General features: G+C 46.0%; 1 protein-coding gene and 1 non-coding gene across 2 annotated transcripts; one reads left to right on the top strand and one right to left on the bottom strand.

Moving 5' to 3' along the window:
- Window positions 1-480: 480 nt before the first annotated feature.
- On the bottom strand, window positions 481-5413 carry LOC119464853 (uncharacterized). Its single transcript, XM_037725749.2, has 4 exons — window positions 4295-5413; window positions 2033-2101; window positions 1875-1964; window positions 481-593 (listed from the first exon to the last, which is right to left on the bottom strand). The coding sequence occupies exons 1-4, from the start codon at window positions 4685-4687 to the stop codon at window positions 522-524; spliced, it is 624 nt and encodes a 207-aa protein (XP_037581677.2). The 5' UTR covers window positions 4688-5413; the 3' UTR covers window positions 481-521.
- Window positions 5414-18846: 13433 nt separating this feature from the next.
- LOC119465420 (small nucleolar RNA U3) lies at window positions 18847-19059 on the top strand. Its single transcript, XR_005194858.1, has one exon. It is a non-coding gene; the product is annotated as a small nucleolar RNA U3 (small nucleolar RNA).
- Window positions 19060-21354: the final 2295 nt, after the last annotated feature.

The raw sequence follows: 21354 nt of genomic DNA, 5'->3' as shown, positions 1-21354 counted from the left end.
GATAGCGTCGGATTGTAATATACAAGAAAGCATAATTCTGTTACGCGGAAACTCAAACACAAACCCCTTTTCCAGCATTTCTACCATTCATACAGTGGCTCGCCCAGTCGGAGTTCCTCGCAAAAACACCATCCAGATGGCGCCCGCCTCCCCGGCCACGGGGCGCCGAGGCGGAGGTACAGAAAAAAGAAAGCTGCAGTCGCCGGGAAGCCTGACAAACAGTCAGGGATCTTTGAATGCTATCGTGTTCCACTCTTAAAGGCGAAGCTTAAGCGTCCTCTAGATGTTTTTAAGAGCGTACGACTGCCGTACTTTCGTACGGCAGTGTTGTACGGAAACGCATCTGTTCGTGCGGTATCACCTCTCACGCGCTGGATTTCGCCTTGCGGAAAGATTTTCTCCATGGTCAGATACACTTGCGTATGGTAATACGAAGTCGCTAAAGCTCTCCATCCGCAAGAGGTTTAATAAAGGCGTCTAGTAGATGGATCCCGCCGCCGCACGTGTAGGTATGCCGTCTTTCATATTGCGTGCATAATATCGTCGCTCGTCTGCACCAGGATTACCGTGAACGTGATGATGGAACCGGCCATCTGAGGAAGGAGGAGAATATGAAGATCAGTGGAAGAGTGGAAAACATTAAAAAACTGGTTGCAAGCATCCACAAGTTCTTTATACATATATTAATTGTATATTATACATCTGCAATGCGCAAATGAACTCTATATTGAACTTAACTTATATTATTATACGCAGAAGAAGAAACACAGAGTAATTTAGTGGTGAGCATCCCGCATTGCGCAGAACGTGCCTCCCGTAACCACTGAAATGCCAATATCATCATTTTTATGGGCAGCTACAAGGTTTATTATTGCATACCTGGGGGGCCAACTCTGCCTGATTTCTCATAATGTTTACTAATTCTGGCTCGGTCTACGATTTTACTGATTGTGCATCAAGTATTACGAAAAATGGGTTCTGTTCGCGAAAATGTTGCAAATCTGTTGAAAGATGGAGGCGGCTTCTGATTGCAACAAAATGCAGACAAAAAAGAAAAAGGTGCTATCTTCCTTGCGCCACTTCCTTCCATGCGCCACTTCCTTGTAAGCGCAAGACGCCGTTACGGCCACCGTAACGCCGTGTGCGAGGGGAGTACATTCCTCGAGTAAGTTTATCGCCACAAATCCCAGAAGCAGTCAAAATCGGCGGCAGCAGAATCGCTGATAGTCACTGATCTGGAAACAATATTGTCAGTCCCTGCTGTTCCAAGTTAGCTGCTGCTTGAGCGTTGCGTATAAAGGTAAATCGTTAATAAAGTGTGAGTATCGAACGGAAGGTGTGCGCTCAGAAAACCTTACATGCGTGCTATCCGACCCCCTCCCGCTTTTCTCTTTCTTTTTTTTCTTTCTTTTTTTTTTTTTGTCGTATCCGAGGGAATTTTACGAGTTCTAATGTTCACAGGTTGGCAGGCACGGTATTGCTACAATGATTTTACCTGGCCGAACGGTAACCCGTCAAGCCCTTAACTACTCGGTGATGCAGCCTGCCATCGGCGATCGATCAAGTCCGCTGACAACAAGTAGCGCGTACACGAGAAACGCGGGCATCGACATCTCTCGATCCTGTCTTTCAGTACGGAACTCGAGTCTCAACTGGACTTCTTAAAGCACAGTATCTCGCGCGTCACCACTGATCATCCGCCAGTTGCTTAGAAAGAGAACAATCCAAAGCACTGAAGCTGACGGAAAGCATAAAGCTTTGGTTTCAGCTACTCGGTCCATTCCGAAAGTATACAGACAGGACGGAAGGAACAGTGTTAAATTTGCCTAAGTACTAAGGAGGCACCGAAAAGTGGCACAAATCACCTGACGTACCGTAACAAGTAGCGTCCGGTCGATTCGGAAGAAACGTCCCGCCGATAGGCACATGCTGTCGGGCTCAATTATGTCGTGCAGGTAGCTCACCTGCAACAAGAAGCAGCATCGCGGTGTTTTCCGAATGCCTTGTTCAACAGCTCGGTGTAAATACTCACCTGCAGCGAGTAAGCATCCGTTGCATCAAGCAAGCTCATAGGTTTGGTGGCTTCCTTCAAGTTCTCGACCTGAAACACATGGGCAGAAGAAAATTTGTCCAATGAAGCATGCGCACAAAGCCTACCACTGAAACGCGTACATTTTGGAGCCATCAACATATCATGTCTGCATTTTGATCTCTCAAAGCCAGGCTTAGAGAAAGTTAGAACAAAAGTTAAGAGGAATAGTCCACTGAGAAGTTTGGAACATAAGCGTTTCGCTTAAAATTCTGGTCCACATTCGTGAATGTTACATTGCACTCCGTGATCAACAACGACAAATTGCTTTAGACGGGTGTTAACTGCCACTCTCCGTTCCCCATTAAATACCACCTGATTGACACAGCAGATCGAGCCGCGAGAAGCAAATACATTCAGCATTAGCTCATCCCTGAAATAAATTTATTCTAGCTGGTCAAGGCAGCGGCAGTGCTTTGCATTGATTTCTTGCATTGCTGTTATTTGCACGTCGCACAGTTATCGTTTGACTTACAGAATGCCCGTCACTCCAGTGAGACGTTCGCCGCGTTTATTACCCAAGTGATCAATCCAAAATACGGTTCCGTGTAACTGCTTAATAACCATAGCCCCATCGCCAAAGCACCATCTCAACCCAGGGCAGAGATGTTAAATCACACCAGTTCAGAAACTCCCCATAGGCCTCCTGTTAAGAAAGCCGGACTCAATGAGTGGCGAACCACGTTAGGTTCAACTGACTGTCGCGTCACCTTTGGACTACAATATCAACTATAAAACACCCCATTCCTGAGCACAGCAACAAACTATACAGTCTCTGCACGCACTGTATCAAAGCCAAATAAACAGTTTTTGAGTAAGCACCTTATTTCAGCCAGAATAGCCATTTCAAGCTCTCATTTAGCAGGCAATGGGGTTTCATCTTGTTGCCCCCCCCCCCCCCCCCCTTGTGACGTTTCAATGAATTCCAGCCTCCCACTACTAAATGGCACCCGAGCATTGCTGGAGTTCGTAGCAGAGCTTCGGAACTGGCATGATAGAAGAACTCTGCCACCACCTGTCTACCAAACACTTCTGAAGCCCCTCGAGGATGGTTTTACATTGTTCATAAGCAACAAAACATCCCTTAGCAAGAGAACAAACAAATTAATGCAGTTTTGATGTTCGTGCTTGCTGATAACTCAGCCATTCCTACGCTACAAATACAGATGACCGAACGAGTGCGCCACCAGTCGAGCATGATTGAATATTTCCATTAATGCGTTAGCATTATACTGGACAGTCCCCGGCCTTCGCTGACAGTGTTTACGAAAAACACCCGGCGGGGTTGCAAGTTTCATAAACACACCACGAATGACAGAATAAGTGTGATGCTTAGTCAAGTGCTTTGGGCGAACTGCAGCCGTTGTGTTGTCTCGCGTTACTGGTGTAAAAAAGAGAGGTTCACAGGAATATGGAAATTTGAAGTCGTCAACAGAAGTTGAACAAGGAATTTCGCTAGAGCCAGCGTTTCGAAACGGGGACTTGTCTTTTATCAGACCTGTAACGAATATTTCGACCCTTGCCGAAACACTGGCTCCCGAGGTATCCTGGGTCGACCTATGTTGGTGGACTACAGACACCAGTGCGTACTAACCACCATGATGGATACATGTATAAATATGATGCATCATAATTACAAGGAATCAGCAGATAATAATTTTTACAGCAGCAGGTAGGCAGAGTAACTCTATATCAAAGTCGTCAGAAGTCGGCAGACATGAACATATACTATAGGTAGATCATATATAGTAATAACAGTTCACGGAATGCAATGACTTAGGGAGGAAACTTGAATGTGTACTATGGATAATCATTTAATGATATGGTGCCACAATGATATCGCATTACAGTCGGTCAGGTGTAACATGAATACCTCTGAGTTTCTAATTCTTCTTTAAAGCTTCACACGTAATTCGACCTTTACACTTTGTCCTGTAGTAACCGACGAGATCTCGGTTATTCTAACAAAACTTTAGAACTGAAATTTTGATCTATCGGCGGTTCCTCATTTAAATTTCAGTTCTTATTAGTACGGCCAAATTGTGCAAGTTGGTAACGACCAATACTCACGTAGCACCACTTACACCAGGGCTGAACAAAGATAGCACAGAACACGTGAGCACACATGAGAGCACGTGTATTGTGTTCTTTTTGCTAGTTCCAGTTGCATGCAGTGCTGTTGCAGGATGAATTTCAGTTCCTCACCTCGCTTCCTAGGTCACTACTGACGAGCACCATGTCGACAAAGCAGAGGGCGCTGTAAACAGTGTACGTGAATCGCAACCAGGCATCCTCGTGAACCACCCTGATGTAAAATGACCTGTACAAAGTGGTGCACAACATGCCCACAAGACAGGCCGATGAGGTTACGATTGCCGGACCCCAGACATCGTTGACGGCGTTCTTGAGGGCCCTTATCTTGCAGACGTTGACGCGCACTGCCTCGATCTTGGCTGCCGCATCCCGAAGCGCCATGCGGGACGCCCAGGTCGCCTGGCACTCCTCGAAGGCGGTGACCTGAGCCTTCACGTATTGTACCAGGACTTCGCAGAAACAGGTCGCGGACACGTACATGGTTGACCCGCAGAGTATGAACATCACCGAGCTGCAGGCGGCCAGGGCCTTGAGGACGGGGTGCCAGTGTTGGCGACTCGAACTGAAAGTTTTTGTGCTGTACAGCGCCGAGAAGCGAAAACGACGCAACCAGGCCGAGCAGCACGGATAATCTCAAGGTAATCTTGAACCAGGAACGGTCCTGGATCGCGGACCTGGTGTCAGGCTTGAAAGCGCTGGACCGTTCGAACGCCACGGCATCCCGTAAAAGCTGCAGAATCCTCGCGGATCCTCGAACCAGGCATACGATGTTCATGAGCACTTGCACGCCAGCTAATGCGTAAACCACGACACCGATAGAATCTGTGAATTTGCATTTCAAGTCCCCCTGGCAGCTGCTCTTGTGAACGATGTTGGATCCTTCGCATATTGCGACCATCGTCAGCAAAGCCGCGGAGTACAGCGTGTAAGGGCTCTTCCACGTCGCCCTGTTTGTTTTCAGGGTCTCGTCGTTCAGATTGCTGATGTAAAGGCATCCCAGGATCCGACAGCACTTGGCGTACCAAATGGAGTATCGAAGCACTAGAGAACGCTTCGCAGGCTCGGGATCGAGGTGCTTAAGAGAAGCCTCGTGGGAGAAGCGGCCGATGACTTGAATGCGTCCGTTGTGCACGACGGTGCCTTTCCCTGTAATAATATTTGTTTTCTGTTAGCGGAGAGTTTTTAACCTCTCCGTAAATTGTTACCGTTTGCGGAATACCGCATACGCGGAACACTGGTCGCGGCTATTGCAACGCCATGGGTTCAACTAGAACACACAGACAATTACAACGACAATGTTCTGAACTTGGCTCATGTTGTAAACCCGACGGCAGCAACAATAATTTAGCTATAGGGACTCTATGTTCCCCTCTTGGCGAGAAAAACGATGCAACAGAATGTTCGCCAGATGTCGTTATCAACATTGCTACCATGTGGTGATCCGCTATTCCATAAGCGGGTATAGTATGTGGACAAGTAGGTACGGGAAATTCGGTTAGATATTTCCTGCGACACGATGAATTGGATGCAATCCACTCGTAATCTAAACACCTTTAGTTTGATCTTACATCGATTCGCTGTTTCGATATTGCATGTGCGTTGACACATAGTGCATATTGCATCCACGTATAGTTTCTAACATCCCTACATCCCTGCGGAGAGCACACGCCCTTGTGTCTTCAATTGTTTCAGGGATTTACGATGATGACTGTTGCGTATTCTTGACCCGCCGTGGTTGCTCAGTGGCTATGGTGTTGGGCTGCTGAGCACGAGGTCGCGGGATCGAATCCCGGCCACGGCGGCCGCATTTCTATGGGGGCGAAATGCGAAAACACCTGTGTACTTAGATTTAGGTGCACGTTAAAGAACCCCAGGTGGTCCAAATTTCCGGAGTCCCCTACTACGGCGTGCCTCATAATCAGATCGTGGTTTTGGCACGTAAAACCCCTTAATTTAATATTTTTGTTGCGTATTCTTAAAGGCCGACTGCACCAAAATTTCCTAGCGCGTAAAGATTCTAGTTTCGGATAGCGTGATAGCGTAGATTTAAGACAGCGTCCTTGCGCAATTTCGGGCTTGTAATACGAGTTGATGCGTCACGAGAAGCTCCAGAAGCAGACGTTTATTGATACCGACAGTGAAAGGACCGCGGTCAATACCGTTCGGCGGAAGTGACGCAGAAGCCGGGAAATTGAGAACAATGAGGCTATATATAACTTTTAACTTATATATAACTTATATATAACTGAGAACAAGCGCAGTACCTATAGGCATTATTCCGAGATCAGGCGGCGTGCTAAACATCTCGAAGGCCATGATCTAGAATTCACGTCATCTTCGCTACCACCATGAGACCACGCCGTTCGCTGAGGTTTTATTTAAAGGCTGCTAATAAGAAAATTATACATTTAGCGGTCGTATCAGCTTCCACAGTACATGTTACACACGGACAACCAATTTATCCGAAGTGAAATTTCGTTGCGATTGGTTGCAACTGACTCGGATATGCCTGCACTCGACAATGCCCTTGGTACCTGTCGAAACACGTCGATTCGGTTTTATCAAAGCCCTAGTGGTTCCGTAGGATCAAGCCGCGAAACTTGAATTTGCACCGGTAAGTGCCTAAAGCAGAACAACCGCCAGAGAAAAGCTTGATTACCTTGATGTCCATTCTTTATCGTCGTCACCATTTTACGACATCGATCTCCTAAGGTCATATGCTGAAGGGTCTATTGACGCGCATGCAGTTCAGTGAGCGCACGTCAATTACGACTCATACGTAGAGTGCCGCCGTTCAGCGTAGATAAAAGCAGGTCCACTCGCACAAACTACATCGCTCGGCGCTGCAGGTCCGCCTTTGCCTCGCGTATACTAGAGCACACTTATAATTTTTATGCGCCTGAAGAAACGAATGGCTATCATCGATTGCGTCGAGAACCGATTGCGTCGAGAACATTTTTAATGTAATATACGCATTGCAGCTGGCCCAGTTGGAAATATTCAGACAACATTAGCACCTCTGGAATGCGGCTCTCGCGTGTACTAGAGCACAGCTATGACTAGAGCAGCGGCGTGCGAGACTTGCATCATCTGCCCTTCGTAGAGCTTTATTCACAATAGACGATGTTCCTTGTATAGTATGTAGAAGCTACATTCGATTAAGGACATAAATTATCGCAAGTTATCGAGAAACCAAACCTCAGCACATCATGCAGCGGGTTTTTTTTTTCCTTTTTTTTTTCTTCATTACGACCCCATCGGTATGCGGCCGACGAGTCCGGTGGTAGGAACCCATGACCTGCAGCTCATGTGCTATTCGCCACTGAGCCTGCCATGGAGGATTACATTCAATTAAAGGTTTTGACAAACAACAAACTACTATATATACTTACGCCTGAGAAACTCCATCCTGAGGGATGAATGTAGTTCCCAAGATTCTATGCACCACCAAACAGCGACAGCGCTGGGCAATATCACTCGCCAATCAGGGGCAGCAGTGAATTGCTACAGCACAAGAAAAAAAAACCCGTGACCTTCAGCTTCAAGAGTGGCGCAAACAGTTCTTACGCTCGCATGGTGAGACATGTGGCTAACGCCAATTCTCGTTGCGGCAACGTTGGCAGGGTTCTGCATTGGCCTGACTGTAATTAGCCGCACACGCCGTTAAGTTGTCACGCATCGTTGTTTTTCCCGTCATGCGGCTATGAGCCTATTAGGCTGTCCTGTGTATCGACGCGGGAGGCGGAAGGAAGTGTGTCTCGTTATATCCGGCCGTACTTTACGGAAGTGCGACACCATTTGGGTTACGCGTTTGAAGGTCACCGTATAGCCAACCGCTCTGGCACACGTGACATTCGATTTTCACTACGCCCTGTAGAGCGGAGTGAAAATATAATTCCCTTCTTGATCACGCGATTCCGTGGCAACTGTTCCTGGGCCAACTTCTTGTTTGTTCGTTTGTAACTTTTTTTATTATTATCCTGGAAACAAGGAAATCGTTTTGCTCGACTTAAATTTGAATGGAGACAAAAAAAAACTTAGCAATCTTCAGTGATTGATCAGGTGTCAAATTCATTCGTTGTGACGCAACCAAGCTTTCACAGCGGACACCGCCATTTTGCTGGGTTACCTGCTTGCTACTAAAATAAGCGCGTTAATGTTCATTTTGATGATGATGATGATGATGATGATGATGATGATTTCGTTTAAAGAGGACAGATACCCGCTGTGGGGGATAGGCACAGAGCATGGTGGCATAAATCAAATAAATGAATGCGTAATACGATGTTTAATCCTGCAAAATAAAAAAGGAACACGAAAATAAAGGAAAAGCAAAACGGGAGCGCCGTAAAAAAAGCACAGCTCTTGAAGAAAGTTTTTTCTTTTTTTAGAATTTCTCGCTTTAGAACTTGAGTTTATAAAACTCAAGTGTGTGCTCAAAAACAACCTTGCGATGTCCAGAACATCATCTCCGTTCGCTACGTTATACTGCTTGCCGTGTCCTCTGAAATACAAACACAGAAGCCACAATTATGAGCCACATGTGTATCTTGTAAACAATTTCAGTAACGCCCCTGAAGCAGGTTACTAAATTTTCGAGCGCAGGTATCGCACCTGCCAATATGTGATCTAAACATTCGCGTAATTCCTGGACGCGGCGACACCGAAGAGTGAGGAGAGAGTAGTTGCGTGGATTTTTCTTTTTCTTTAGGCTCACTCTGAGCACACGCCTTTTGAGGAACGTCACACGTACCTCATTAACAACAGTTTACCTTTAGCCGCAGCGCACAAGCACCAACAAACGTAGAAAAATTAATTATGGGGTATTAATTAAGTGGCAGAACCATGATCAATTTATGAGACTCGCCTTAGTGAGAAACTCCGGATTAATTTTGACCACAGTGCTTCTTTAACGGGCACCCACTGCACGGCACGCGGACGTTTTTTTTTTTTGTTTTTTGTTTTTTTTTTTTTTTTTTTGCATTTCGCCCCCATCCATATGCGGCCGCCGCGGCCGGGATTCGATCCCGCAACCTCGTGCTAATAGCGGCGCAACACCACAGCCACTAAGCCACCACGGCGGGTTGCAAACTTAGAACAGCAGAGACTGACAAGGAACACACTGTTTTTAGATCACAGTGACTTTACCGGGAAATTTGCTGTTGCCGATTTGAGCCTGCTTCTGGGACTTGCTTGAAACAAGTAATCACCGGGCATCCTTTCAACATCAAAAGAACTTCCAATGGAAAATTGGGAGACCAACGAAAGGTTCTTTCTCGCAAACAGAATTTCTTTTTTTTTTTTTCGTAACACTTGACGTAACATTCTTATAGTCGTAAAACGGGCCCAAATTCGTAAACCTTACGGATAATTCGGAAGGACGGACAGGTATGGTGTAGGTACAATCGGAAGTATCTCGGGATGTGTGCTACGTGATTGAATGAATTAATCTTTATTTGTGCATACATGCTGAAAATCGTGCTGATGCTAAAGGCCATTCGGCCTGACGTGGCTGTATCATGGGGCAATATTGTAGTTGAGTGATAGACAAGTTATTTTAGCAACGCAAATGCAGCAAACAGTACGTGTTGTTGCAATACAATATAAAAGGGCGAAATGCAGCAAAGAACATTTTAACACAAACAGGCAGGAAATTTTAACGGCAACATCTACGCTCTGTATACGGAACATTTTTCGCGACACTTTCCGCAACTATGTGTACGAACCGTAATGAAATACCAATATAATGTACATTGAAATACCAGTATGTAATGCCATAATAATACCAGACTGTAACACACGCCTTTGCATACATTATACAATTATTTGTATCGATACATCACTGATAAGAATCAAGAACGATAGAAATCTAGAGCGGCGAATTACGGCATCAAAAATTATGCTATTTCATTCGCAAAAAGTCCAAAAGGCATCACCATGTTCGTTAGTTCTGATTCGGTGTTTCATCGGCGTGCGCAGTTGCATACACACTGGGCCTGAAGCCGATAGAGTCACTACCTCGAAATGGAATCTGAACCGATCTGAGGCAAGTGTGTCTCGCAGCGCCCCACGGCGGCGCACTCGTCGCAGACACCCCTGCGCTTGCCCGGGCACTCGTATGCAGCCGCGAGCTCGGGCACGAAGTTGGCGAGGTCGTTGCACTCGTCCGCGAGCCAGGGGCTCACCGCAGCGCGCGAAGCAGGCGAGACGAAAGAAGAGCCTCGCGAATTTGCTACTGCTGCTGCCGCTGCTGTTTTGAGCAGCGCCGGACTCCCGTAGTGGCGAAGAGGAAGAGCGATGCATGCGCCAGGCGAGCTGGACGGCCCAGCGGCTGCCCATGAAAGGCTTAACGCCGGAGCCGCCATCTTGCTCCGCGGCGACGGGACTCCGGCCGACCGTCGACGCCACCGAGGCCGCGAAGCAGTGGTTCACGTAGTGCGCAGACCAAGCGGGATCGTAGTCGGACTCCGATTCGAACAGTGCCCTGAGATTCGACAAGTTTTTGAGAGCTAAGAACGGTTAAGCATATCACAAATATCACTGACTCTTGTTGAGTACAGACAGACAGGCTTACAGATTAGTTAGTTGTCAGTAATATAGAATATAGTTAGTTGTCAGTAGTATAGAATGATTTGTTTAGACAAAGCAGCACCAAACAAAACGCAGGCGGTTCCGGCAAACACAAGCACTATAACCACGCGGACGCCCGACACGCCTGAAGCACGCATCTTCCTCTTCACTACATTATTATTGAAAGTGCATGCAGTGGCGCACCGACAGGGGGGGGGGTGGGGGAGGGGGTTGTAATCGCCCCCCCCCCCCCTGAGGCCGAGTTAACCCCCGCCCCCCTACGCTTCCAGCCCCACCAGTCCAACGTCTACCTTCAGTCCTCTGTTCACATTGTCATTATACAGTTCAGGAGGTGGCTCGAGGTCGAATTTTCCTGAGTAACAAAAACACTCTATCATTGTCTTGTATTTATTTAATCACTCTTAAGTTACATTGAGGAAAACACTGAAGAAATAAACATAGTCAACATCCTTGGTTTCATTATTATTATAATTATTAGGCCTTTTATTTGCTGTTGTATTCCTCTGGCTAAAGCAAGAAAATTGCATTTTATGCCGAAAGTGCTTCCTCCCCCCCCCCCCCCCCCCCCCTGGTAGAAATCCCGGGTGCGCTGTTGTGAAAGTGTTTCGTAGAAGCATCTACGTATACGCGACGATGACAACTTTCTGCTGCAGCACAGCCACAGCTACGCGCACGCGCGTTCGGAATTTCTGCTCTTGTGATCCTGCGCCAAGTAGTGCCGACGTTTTGCTGGTGGTTTACAGGAGCAGGAAAACCTGACATGGACACCAGAAAGCCAAAACTAAGAACAGCAAGTAACGGAAATACTTTTCCTCGGCAAGCTTCTTATATATATATATATATATATATATATATATATATATATATATATTTATTTATTTATTACGAAATAAATCTTGAACAAATAAATTCAAACAATAGCTGGTACGATTTATTTCACGCTACGTATAGCTTACAGTTGCTTACGTTCGTGCACTACATGCAGAAGCGCTGTAAAAAAAAAATAGCGTAGCTTGCACTGGAGGCGCAATGCTAACGAGACAGCGGAGCTGATGGGCACCTAGCTATATAGTCCTGGCTTTTGGGCTAGGCTAAGCACTACCAAGTCATCCCCAGCATTTACCGAAATTTATTGATTATTGATGGATTATCGATTAGCTATTATTTGTATATTGATGACTCACTAAGCTTAAGTAGTCCCAACCATGCTTAGCTAGACTTAGCCAGACTCAGCTTCGCTAGTTCACAGGGGTGTGTGCCATTGCGCTTGGACCCTTTCTGCACTACCGCCAGGATCGGCCAACTGTTTCTGTTCGCGTTTGACACATTACGCCTGGCTTAAGCAGCTCCGCTGTTAAAAAGGTGTGCTTCGGCTCAGTAGCTTTTATTTATTTATTTATTTATTTTATTTATTGATACTGCGATCTTATACAAGACCTTAGCAGGGTGGGCATACAATATACAAGTAAAGGTCCATTGGAAACAGCCAACGTAATTCCAAAAGTAATCATAAATCCATTCATAAATAAATCATAACTCAAGATCCAGGAAAAGAAATGCAAAAACATAAGACACAATTGCAACACAATGATATAATGTAGTATAAACGATGTTAAGAAAACAGATAGCTTTCAAACATTTGCAGTGACGTTTGTGATACTGCATCATTAGTAAGGTTATTCCAATCTGTAATCGTTCTGGGGAAATAAGAATACTTATAGGAGTTAACTCTAGCGTTTAATAGTGTCACTGTAAAATCGTGCCGTTGTCTTGTGTTATGTCCACAGGAGTACGATATAATGTTGGATGTGTTAAGATTGTATTTACCTTGGAGTAATTGAAAAGTAATAGAGTAATAGATGAATGAGTAATAGATGAACGTAATAGATGAGTGTAAGATGATGAGACGTAAAGATGAGTGTAACGATGAGTGTAATAGATGAGTAATGAGTAATAGATGAACGGCCATATGAATTATAAATAAACCGTACTACTTTCTTTTGAACTCTCTCCAAGTTAGTAGTGTTAGTTTTAGTGAAGGGATCCCAGATTATGATGGCATATTCTAACATGGGACGAATAATGGTATTATATGCGAGAAAACGTACACTGGGGCGCGTGAGCTTCAAAGCAAGTCGAAGGAAAAAGAGTTTGCGGAGGGCGTTAGCGGTGACGTTATCCACATGTTCGGTCCAGGAGAGGTATTTACAGATCCGAAGCCCTAGGTACTTGTAGCTGTTCACTTCAGAAAGATCATTATTATTAGCAGTATAGTTAAATAGGAGAGGCTTCCGTTTCTGTGTTATGCGCATGAACACTGTTTTATCATAATTAACACACATTTGCCATTTGTCACACCAAGATAATACTTTTGCAAAATCACTGTTTAACCTGGCTTGATCCTCAGCAGTATTAATGTTTTCATACAGCACACAATCGTCTGCGTACAATCTGATAGAAACCGAGATATTAGAGACAATGTCATTGATAAAAATCAAGAAAAGAAGCGGCCCAAGAACGGATCCCTGGGGAACGCCAGAATCAACAGAAACTGTAGGGGAAGACGAATTATTTAATACCACAAACTGGCGACGGTTCTTGAGGTAAGCTGTAATCCATTTGAGTGGCTTGTCGTTTTTTATTACATTACCTAGTTTATGCAGAAGTTTATTATGCGAAACTTTGTCGAATGCTTTTTTAAAATCCATAAATAAAGCGTCAGTCTGTTTTCCTTCGTTTATTGCCGCTGCAAAATCATGTATGGTTTGGACTAGTTGAGTATTAGTAGAATATCCTCGTCTAAAACCATACTGTGCATAGGTTAGAAAGTTATTTTGCTCAAGAAAGTCGGCTATATGTTTATGATTAATATGTTCTAAGATTTTGCATGCTGTTGAGGTTAATGATATCGGACAGTAATTTTGAATAGATGTTCTGTCTCCAATTTTATGAATTGGCTTGATTCTGGCCGTTCTCCAGTCATCCGGTAATGAGCCTTCACTTAGTGACCTGCTGAACAGGATGCATAAGTATTTTGAACACCACTCTGAATACCGTTTCAGGAAAGCATTGGGAATATCATCTGGCCCAGGAGATTATTAACATCAATTTTCAACAATAAATTAAGAACACCGGCCTCGGAAATCATAACATCAGGAATTGAAGGTAAATTCGTGGTGTAGTTAGGAAGGAAGCCGTCGTCCTGCGTAAATACTGATTTGAAATAATCATTAAAAGACGTGCACACCAGAGCGTCACCACGCTCACTCCTGCCATCTACTGTAAATGTATCGTTAGATCGTTGTTTTGGCATTATTTGCCTCCAGAATTTCTCTGGGGATGTTTTAATGAAGGAGGGCAACTCGGTAGAATAATACCTTTCTTTGTCCCAGGCAATCTGCTGCTTTAATTTTTCTGATTGATCATCAATGCTTGTCCGAGAACAGCTTCCTACTCTTAATTTCTTTTTCATTCTTTTTAGTTTGCGTTGTGAGCGTAACGTCTCGCGTGTGATCCACGGGTTACATCTTGGAGTCTTTTAACACGAAAGTGTTTTATGCCGGGGTCCACCAAGACTTCACTGACGTATTTCCGTCACGGATGTGACGTTCTTACAATGTACACGAACATTTTACAAAGAAAGAAACCAGAAGAAAAAGTTCCACAAACATGCAAAATTTGGGAATCGAACCCACGACCTCTCGGTACGCGACGATAGATCGCCGAGCGTTTAACCCATTGCGCCACAAACGCATTTGCAGACAGCTACACAGACGCGCCTTATATATCTAACACTCCTCCGTGTACCCGCGCTCTTGCTCGGGGCGGTGCCGCCGCCTACGAGCAGAAAAGAGAAGTACTGCATTATGACACTAACGCGCACCGACAGTGAACGCTTCGGTGGTCTCAGCACTACGACGCCTCGATGCCAGCATTCGAAGGGACGCTGGCATCGGATGGATGGATGGATGGATGAGGCCGAACCCTTTAAATCGGGCGGTGGCATACGCCACCTAGCCATGGCCATTAACATAATTTGCACTTTGTGGTGGGTGAAATTTCACCCCTGCCTTAATTTTATCCACCAATCAGATAACCTCTGTTTGGTTATTTCTACCCGCTTAAAGTCTATTTTGCCTTCACTGTCCCTAAACCCCAATGCTTTGAAAAAATCAGCCCCGTTGCCTTGCACTGTAGGGTTAAGCCCCTTACAGAAAAGTATGAGGTGTTCAGCCGTTTCCTCTTCTTCTCCACACGCACAGCACAACGTGTCTATACCTTGGTACTTGACTCGGTACATCTTAGTCCGCAATACTCCCGTCCTGGCTTCAAACAACAAAGAGCTTCCCCTAGAATTATCGTAGATATTTTCTTTGGCAATTTCTTGCTTGAAAGTTCGGTATGTGCCCAGTGCTGATTTCGTCTGCATCCCTGTTTTCCACAGACCCCTCTCTGTTTCCTTAACCTTTTTCTTAACCGCTGTTTCCTGGTTTGCACCCCTCCTGGAGTCCAAATATTTGATTGACAGTTTTCTGGTCAGCTTCCTCCATTTTGTATCAACATTCCTCATGTACAAATAACTGAAAACTCTCCTTGCCCACCGCTTTTCTGCCATCTCTCTCAATCGCTCCTCAAATTCTATCTTGCTGCTGGCTTCCCTGCACTCGAATGACGTCCATCCCATGTCACCCTGTACCCCCTGATTTGGTGTATTTCCGTGTGCTCCCAGAGCCAGTCTACCTACCCCTCGCTGCTTAACTTCCAACCTTGCTCGAACCTCTGATCTCATGCACAGGACCGCATTGCCGAAAGTCAAACTAGGGACCATCACCCCTTTCCAAATCCCTCTCACCACTTCGTACCTATTGTAATTCCACAGTGCCCTATTTTTCATCACAGCTGCATTTCTGCTACCTTTAGCCGTCACATATTTTTCATGTTCCGTTAGGTACTCAGCCCCATTGTTTATCCACACTCCAAGATATTTGTACTTATCCACCACCTCCAGCGTAACCTCCTGTATCCTATGCTCGCTGCCCTGATTATCATTAAAAGTCATGACTGCCGATTTTTCTTTACTAAACTTCAAACCTAAGCTATCTCCCTTTTTACCACAGATGTCCATTAATCTCTGCAAGTCTTCCTTGCTGTCAGCCATAAGTACAATGTCATCTGCATACATCAGTCCTGGTAATGACTGTTTAATCCATTCTCCCTGCTTGAAATAGGAAAGGTTGAAGCCAAGTCCGCTCCTCTCTAATTTTTTCTCTAATCCTTGTAAATACAGCATGAACAACAGAGGTGACAGAGGGCACCCCTGCCTAAGCCCCTGCTGTATCTCTATAGGCCCAGATACCTTGTTTTCCCATTTTATAAGCACCCTGTTACTTTTATAGATATCTTTTAAAAGATTTCTTACTCCATCTTCCACCTCTAGAGTGCCCAGTATGTCCCACAAATCCTTTTGGATTACACTGTCATAGGCTCCCTTGATATCCAGAAAGGCAAGCCATAGGGGCCTGTGTTCCTTTTCTGCTATTTCAATACACTGTGTCAATCAAGAAGCACTACCAACGCCACCTAGGTGGCGTTCACCGTACTCAGCACAGCGGAGCGTGGCCTCCGCAATTAGCTCTGAAAATGTTTCTGAAGTTGATCGCGGAGGCTGCAATTACGACGCGCTGTACGCGCTGATTTGACTCGGTGACGATTCAGTTACGTGCTTTGTCTTGCGCGTTGTATTAGTGTGTCAGTTACGTGCTTCGTCTTTCGCGTTGTGCTAGCGTGTGCAGCGTAGTGCAGCTTCCATATGTACGACGGTTGCTCATGGTCATCGACGTTGGTAGTCGTGATGGAGGAGACGTGCCACCAGGCGTCAGCGTGGGTGCATCAACGCCTAAGGGCGCTTTAGCCACAAAACACCAATAGACATTATATATCAATGTGCAATAAACATTACACTACTTCTGTGAAGACACGTTTCACTTTCGTGTTCTATACCGATTCCTATATAAGAGGGATCAACCACATTTTTTAGCAATTTTGGGGACAAAGCGTTCAATGCACTGAAAAACAATGTTTTTGAAAAAGTGCCAGAGGCTATTCACATCGCCATTAAAATTTCTGAAGCTGTCATAGGGTCTAGCATATCAATAATTGATTCATCGTGAGCGCGAGAGAAGTTAGGAAAAAAATGGGTAGTATCTTCGTGGCTAAAGTTTGCATTAATCAAGGTCAGTATGACAGCTTGGTGATCAGAAATCCCAGTCATTACATTGCATTCCGCTCTTTCTTTAATAGCACCATTCAAAAAAATAAATCAAGAGTCAAATCAATCAAATCAGCTTTCGCTGCGCTTCCACAGAAAGTTGTCGCCCGGTGTACAGTTTGTCACTGGAGTTGTGCGCACAATGTATACCTGAGGATGCGCACGGCCAGTGTGGCGTAGCGGGTGTCTTCGCGGGCGAAAGGCGAGTACAGCGTCGTGCGGTGGACGAAGGCAGTGGCCACCGCGAAGTCGCCCCCTTGAAAACCAAAGTGACCCTTCAACTGAAGCAGCGACGTCTGCAGGGCGGCGTCGTCGACGCGACCAACCCTCGAGGCGATCATCCTGGCCACGTTCGGCAAGAACCTGTCGTCGACGTGCACGGGAACCTTGACATTCGGCATAGCCCCGTCGCCGCCTTGAGGTTGGAGGTGGAATAGACCAGGCCGGCATGAGGTATACCCCCCGTTCCCAATACCCCCGTATTCTGTGACTTAAGGCGAAAGCCTAAGATGGCTCATGGGTCGAGAAACTGACCGTCCGGCGTTGTGGCACTAAAATTAATGGTGCCACCCACGACTATTGGTGGGAGTCGAACCCACAACCTTTGGCGTTAATTAAGGCGAAGTTAATTAAGGCTCAGATAATTAATATGTACTTAATTAAGGCCACTCGAACCCACGATCTATTGGTGTTAATTAAGGCGAGGTTAATTAAGGCACACTTCATTACGATGTAGTTAATTAAGGCACTCGAACCCACGACGGTGTTATACTAAGGCGTAGTTAATTAAGGCACAGTTGATTAAGGTACAGTAAATTAAGGCACTGGTACCAACGATCTTTGGGGGGAGAAAACAAGTAATAGGAAATAACGCATTCGAATGAGAATGTCAAGTAATTTAATTAATGTCTCGTAAGCCCGCGGAGGCTTTCTTCACCTTCATCCCATTAAGTGTATGTGACTGCCAACTTTTCCATGGGGAAGGAAATTACTGAGGAGAGGTCCTACCCAGTCCGCGCGCTAGGCGAAATGTGTGGAGGAAGCCACGTGGTACTTTTTTTTTTTTTTCGCTGTGCTGGCATAATGGCGGTTTTGTTATGGTGGTGTGTGCTCATGCGTGGGTTGCCACCCGTAAGTCTCGTACCGCGGTAAAGGCGTCGTGTGTGCAGGTTTGCGTTAAATCTCCGCGTTTTGCTGCACTGTGTTAACTAGACCGTGCTCTCCCGGCTGCCAGGTGGGACTAGGAGAAGTAATCAGAAGCAATTCGGCAGCGCGAAGAACAGAAGGAAGCCAAGCGCCGCTGCAAGAAGCCGCACACACCAACACGGCACGTTTGCCCGACCTTACGATAGATGGCGCCACTGGCCCAAGATGGCGGCGCTCTTGCGAAAATGTTCCATATGGTTCCGCCAATTTTGAATTTGAAAAAGTAAATAAATTAATTAATTAATAAACCGGCCAGAACGAAGTATCCGTGCGACGTCCGGATTGCAGCCAAACAGCTACGTTCACGATCACGTGACATGATCGTGGTCACGACGAGGACCGCAATCTCCCACAAATACTTGCAGCGGAGTGTGAAAGATCCGTTTCATTGTTTACGTAATTTGCGAAAGAAGTCTTTGCAACACTTTGTTTTTTGAATTATAGACATATATTCCTTATGACGTTTCTTTACATTGTTGCACTCGATCAAAGCACGTTTTACACAGAAGCATGTTTTTTAGAAAAAGAGAAGCCTTCTAACTTGCGTAACTTGTCTGCACGGTTTGTGGCACTAGCTGTCGTCGAACGCTTGTCAGACAAGATCGTGCTTCATAGGATCATTTCTATAGTACGATCGCCGAGACGCATCCGCGATCTCGGAATACACTCGACCACGATGATGAGTTGAGGGTCTCCGCCTGAGCGCGAAGCCGGCATCGGAACTCTCGGTCTCGACCCGGGTTCCTGCAATTGATGACCGTTCCCTCGGCCCTTGTGGCTGAAGGGAGGGTGGAGACTCGGGCTGAGTGGCCGAGTGTGAAATCTACTCAAAATTTTCGTTCCGCTTCACTTATTTAATGCGCTGGTAAACATTCGCTTACTAAATTGACCAGCATTTGGTAATCGCAGACACGCGCTGGCGTGAGGAAGCGCAACAACAGCAGGAAAACATTAAAACGGATAGGCGGGCTAGTTGGTTTGGCATCATAATGAAACTTTTGCGCACACAACACGAAACAACAACGAAGAAGGTCCTTGTGTACTTCTTCGTTGTTGTTTCGTGTTGTGTGCGCAAAAGTTTCATTATAACAGCAGGAAGCAAATGAGGTGGAAACGCGGCGGCCCCCGCTGCCTTGCACGCAGTAGGTCAAGCCATTATCCTCGTCTCACCGTCGCACGCTTTCATTTGCAGCCGCAGCATACGGCGCACATTATACGGAACATCACGGCAGCGATGACGGTGGAAATGCGTCTCGTGTGTCCATATAATTGATATCGCAATAGTAGTTGAAGGAAGTGAAACATATAACTACCCCGCCCGCAATGCGTAGGGGTCTCTCAAAACTCGGCTATTATGCGGGCCGCTATGACACTTGCTGTGCCGTACGGGTAGTTTCGTGTGCGTGAACTCGACCCGATCTGCCTACTTACATGTATCTTTCCAAGCTGATTGGCCAAACTACAAAATTTGGCATCACAGAAGTGACATTTGTATATACTTCAAATTTGGAAGAATGTTCTACCTCCAGTTCAAGTCGATGAAAGACAAAGTCTTCCTGAGCAAGCTGGGGGTGAGATAGGAGAAGAGTCACAACGCTCCGCACCTTTCCCTTACTATACGATCTTCGGGATCGGCCCACATTTTGACGTATGATAACGTGCTAATTATTTTAAACAATTTCCGAGATTTAACGTGTAATATCTACGATCCGATTTTGAGGCATGCTGTTACGGGGGATAATCGTTCGTGGCGTAATGGTTACAATGTAAGACTTCTGCGCTTGACGCGCTCTGCTCGAATCCGGCCGTTGGACAATTTTATTTGTTTATTAATGCGTGAAGCATTATATGGCTCATCAAGCGGAAAACCCGGCGGCGTCAACGGTACTTATTCCTTAAGCCTCCTTCGCACAGCCGTCAAACGCTCCGTCACGTCACCGTCACGGCATCCGTTTTCGTCAGGGGACAGGGTTTCCGAGAGGGTTTCCGTCACCGTGCTGGCGACGGTAGGGTGCCTCGATGCCAGCGCCGCCGTTCAGGGTGGTGCCATCCTTTGACCGCCCCCGCGCCGCCGCTTTCTCGCTGCGACGCCATCTTGAGTCACAGCGAGCTGTTGCGAGTGCTTGGTGCCGGTGCTTAGTTCGAGACAAAGTGCGCGCGGATGCTTCGCTGACGCTTCTACTAGCTGGACAGTGTTCAACTGCATGAATGACAAGCTTGTCAAGTGCATCAAGTCGACATGACGGGCTGTTGTGTTCCCAAGTGCACCGCATCGACGCGTAAAGGGCTTCGTTGTTTACGCTTCCCCCGGGACCCAGAGCGAAGGAAGAGATGGGAAGCCCAAGTAAAGCGGTATCACTGGAAGGCAACGGATAGCTCCTACATTTGCGAGGTAAGTGTCAAGAAAGTTTAGACTACCGCACGGTGTTTTTCATTTAAATAAAGTATTCTCTGATCCTCGCTCACGAACTAAGCACTGCACCGATGCTGTCTGAGTAACGTGTGGTTTGCGAGCGCGCGTGGCATAGGCTGTTTTCGTTTTGTTTTGATCGGCGCAGTCTATGCGAATAGTACCCTTATTTTAAGAACTGACGAAAATGCTTCGCCGCGAAATAGCCTTACATTAGCTACAAATCGTCATGTAAACCACCTATTTTACTTTTTCACGGGAAGCACACATCGCGTGTCTCTCGTTTCTTTTTTTTTTTTTCCCTCAGTTTATTTTTTCGCTACTGGTTATTTGGGACTAAAGAACGCAGGGCTTCTTCTGGGGAGAGCGGCTGTTGTGTACGTGGCAAGCGAAACATTGTGATTTTCTCTATTCTCAGCAGATATCTAGCGGATCTCAGGGTGTTACGTTATATAGCTGATTTTTTAGACGAATATATTTGTAGCGTGGTGCTCGTAAGCCGATGGTCATTCGTGCTCATTCCCGATCGTAGTGGGTACTATGACGGTCTTTAAATGCCTGTGCACGGTATGCCCAGGTGTAGTAGAGTTAAGGGGCATCATGGGACCAAAATGTTTCGGCGCTTTCTGGCATGGTGTCTGTTGTAGCCTGTGCATTTCTTCGAAACGTGTGAAGCGAGGTAATACAGCATTACTT

This window comes from Dermacentor silvarum, chromosome 9, assembly GCF_013339745.2.
Source record: "Dermacentor silvarum isolate Dsil-2018 chromosome 9, BIME_Dsil_1.4, whole genome shotgun sequence".
NCBI classification, from domain to species: Eukaryota; Metazoa; Arthropoda; class Arachnida; order Ixodida; family Ixodidae; genus Dermacentor; species Dermacentor silvarum.
This window is presented reverse-complemented; position numbering and strand designations above follow the sequence as displayed.

Excerpts from the sequence above, each read along its gene's own strand:
- LOC119464853 (XM_037725749.2), bottom strand. The coding sequence starts at position 4,687 with ATGTTCATACTCTGCGGGTCAACCATGTACGTGTCCGCGACCTGTTTC. Across the intron at positions 1,965-2,032 it reads CGGATGCTTACTCGCTGCAG|GTGAGCTACCTGCACGACAT; the intron begins GTGAGTATTTAC and ends TTCTTGTTGCAG. Across the intron at positions 594-1,874 it reads ACCGGACGCTACTTGTTACG|ATGGCCGGTTCCATCATCAC; the intron begins GTACGTCAGGTG and ends CTCCTTCCTCAG.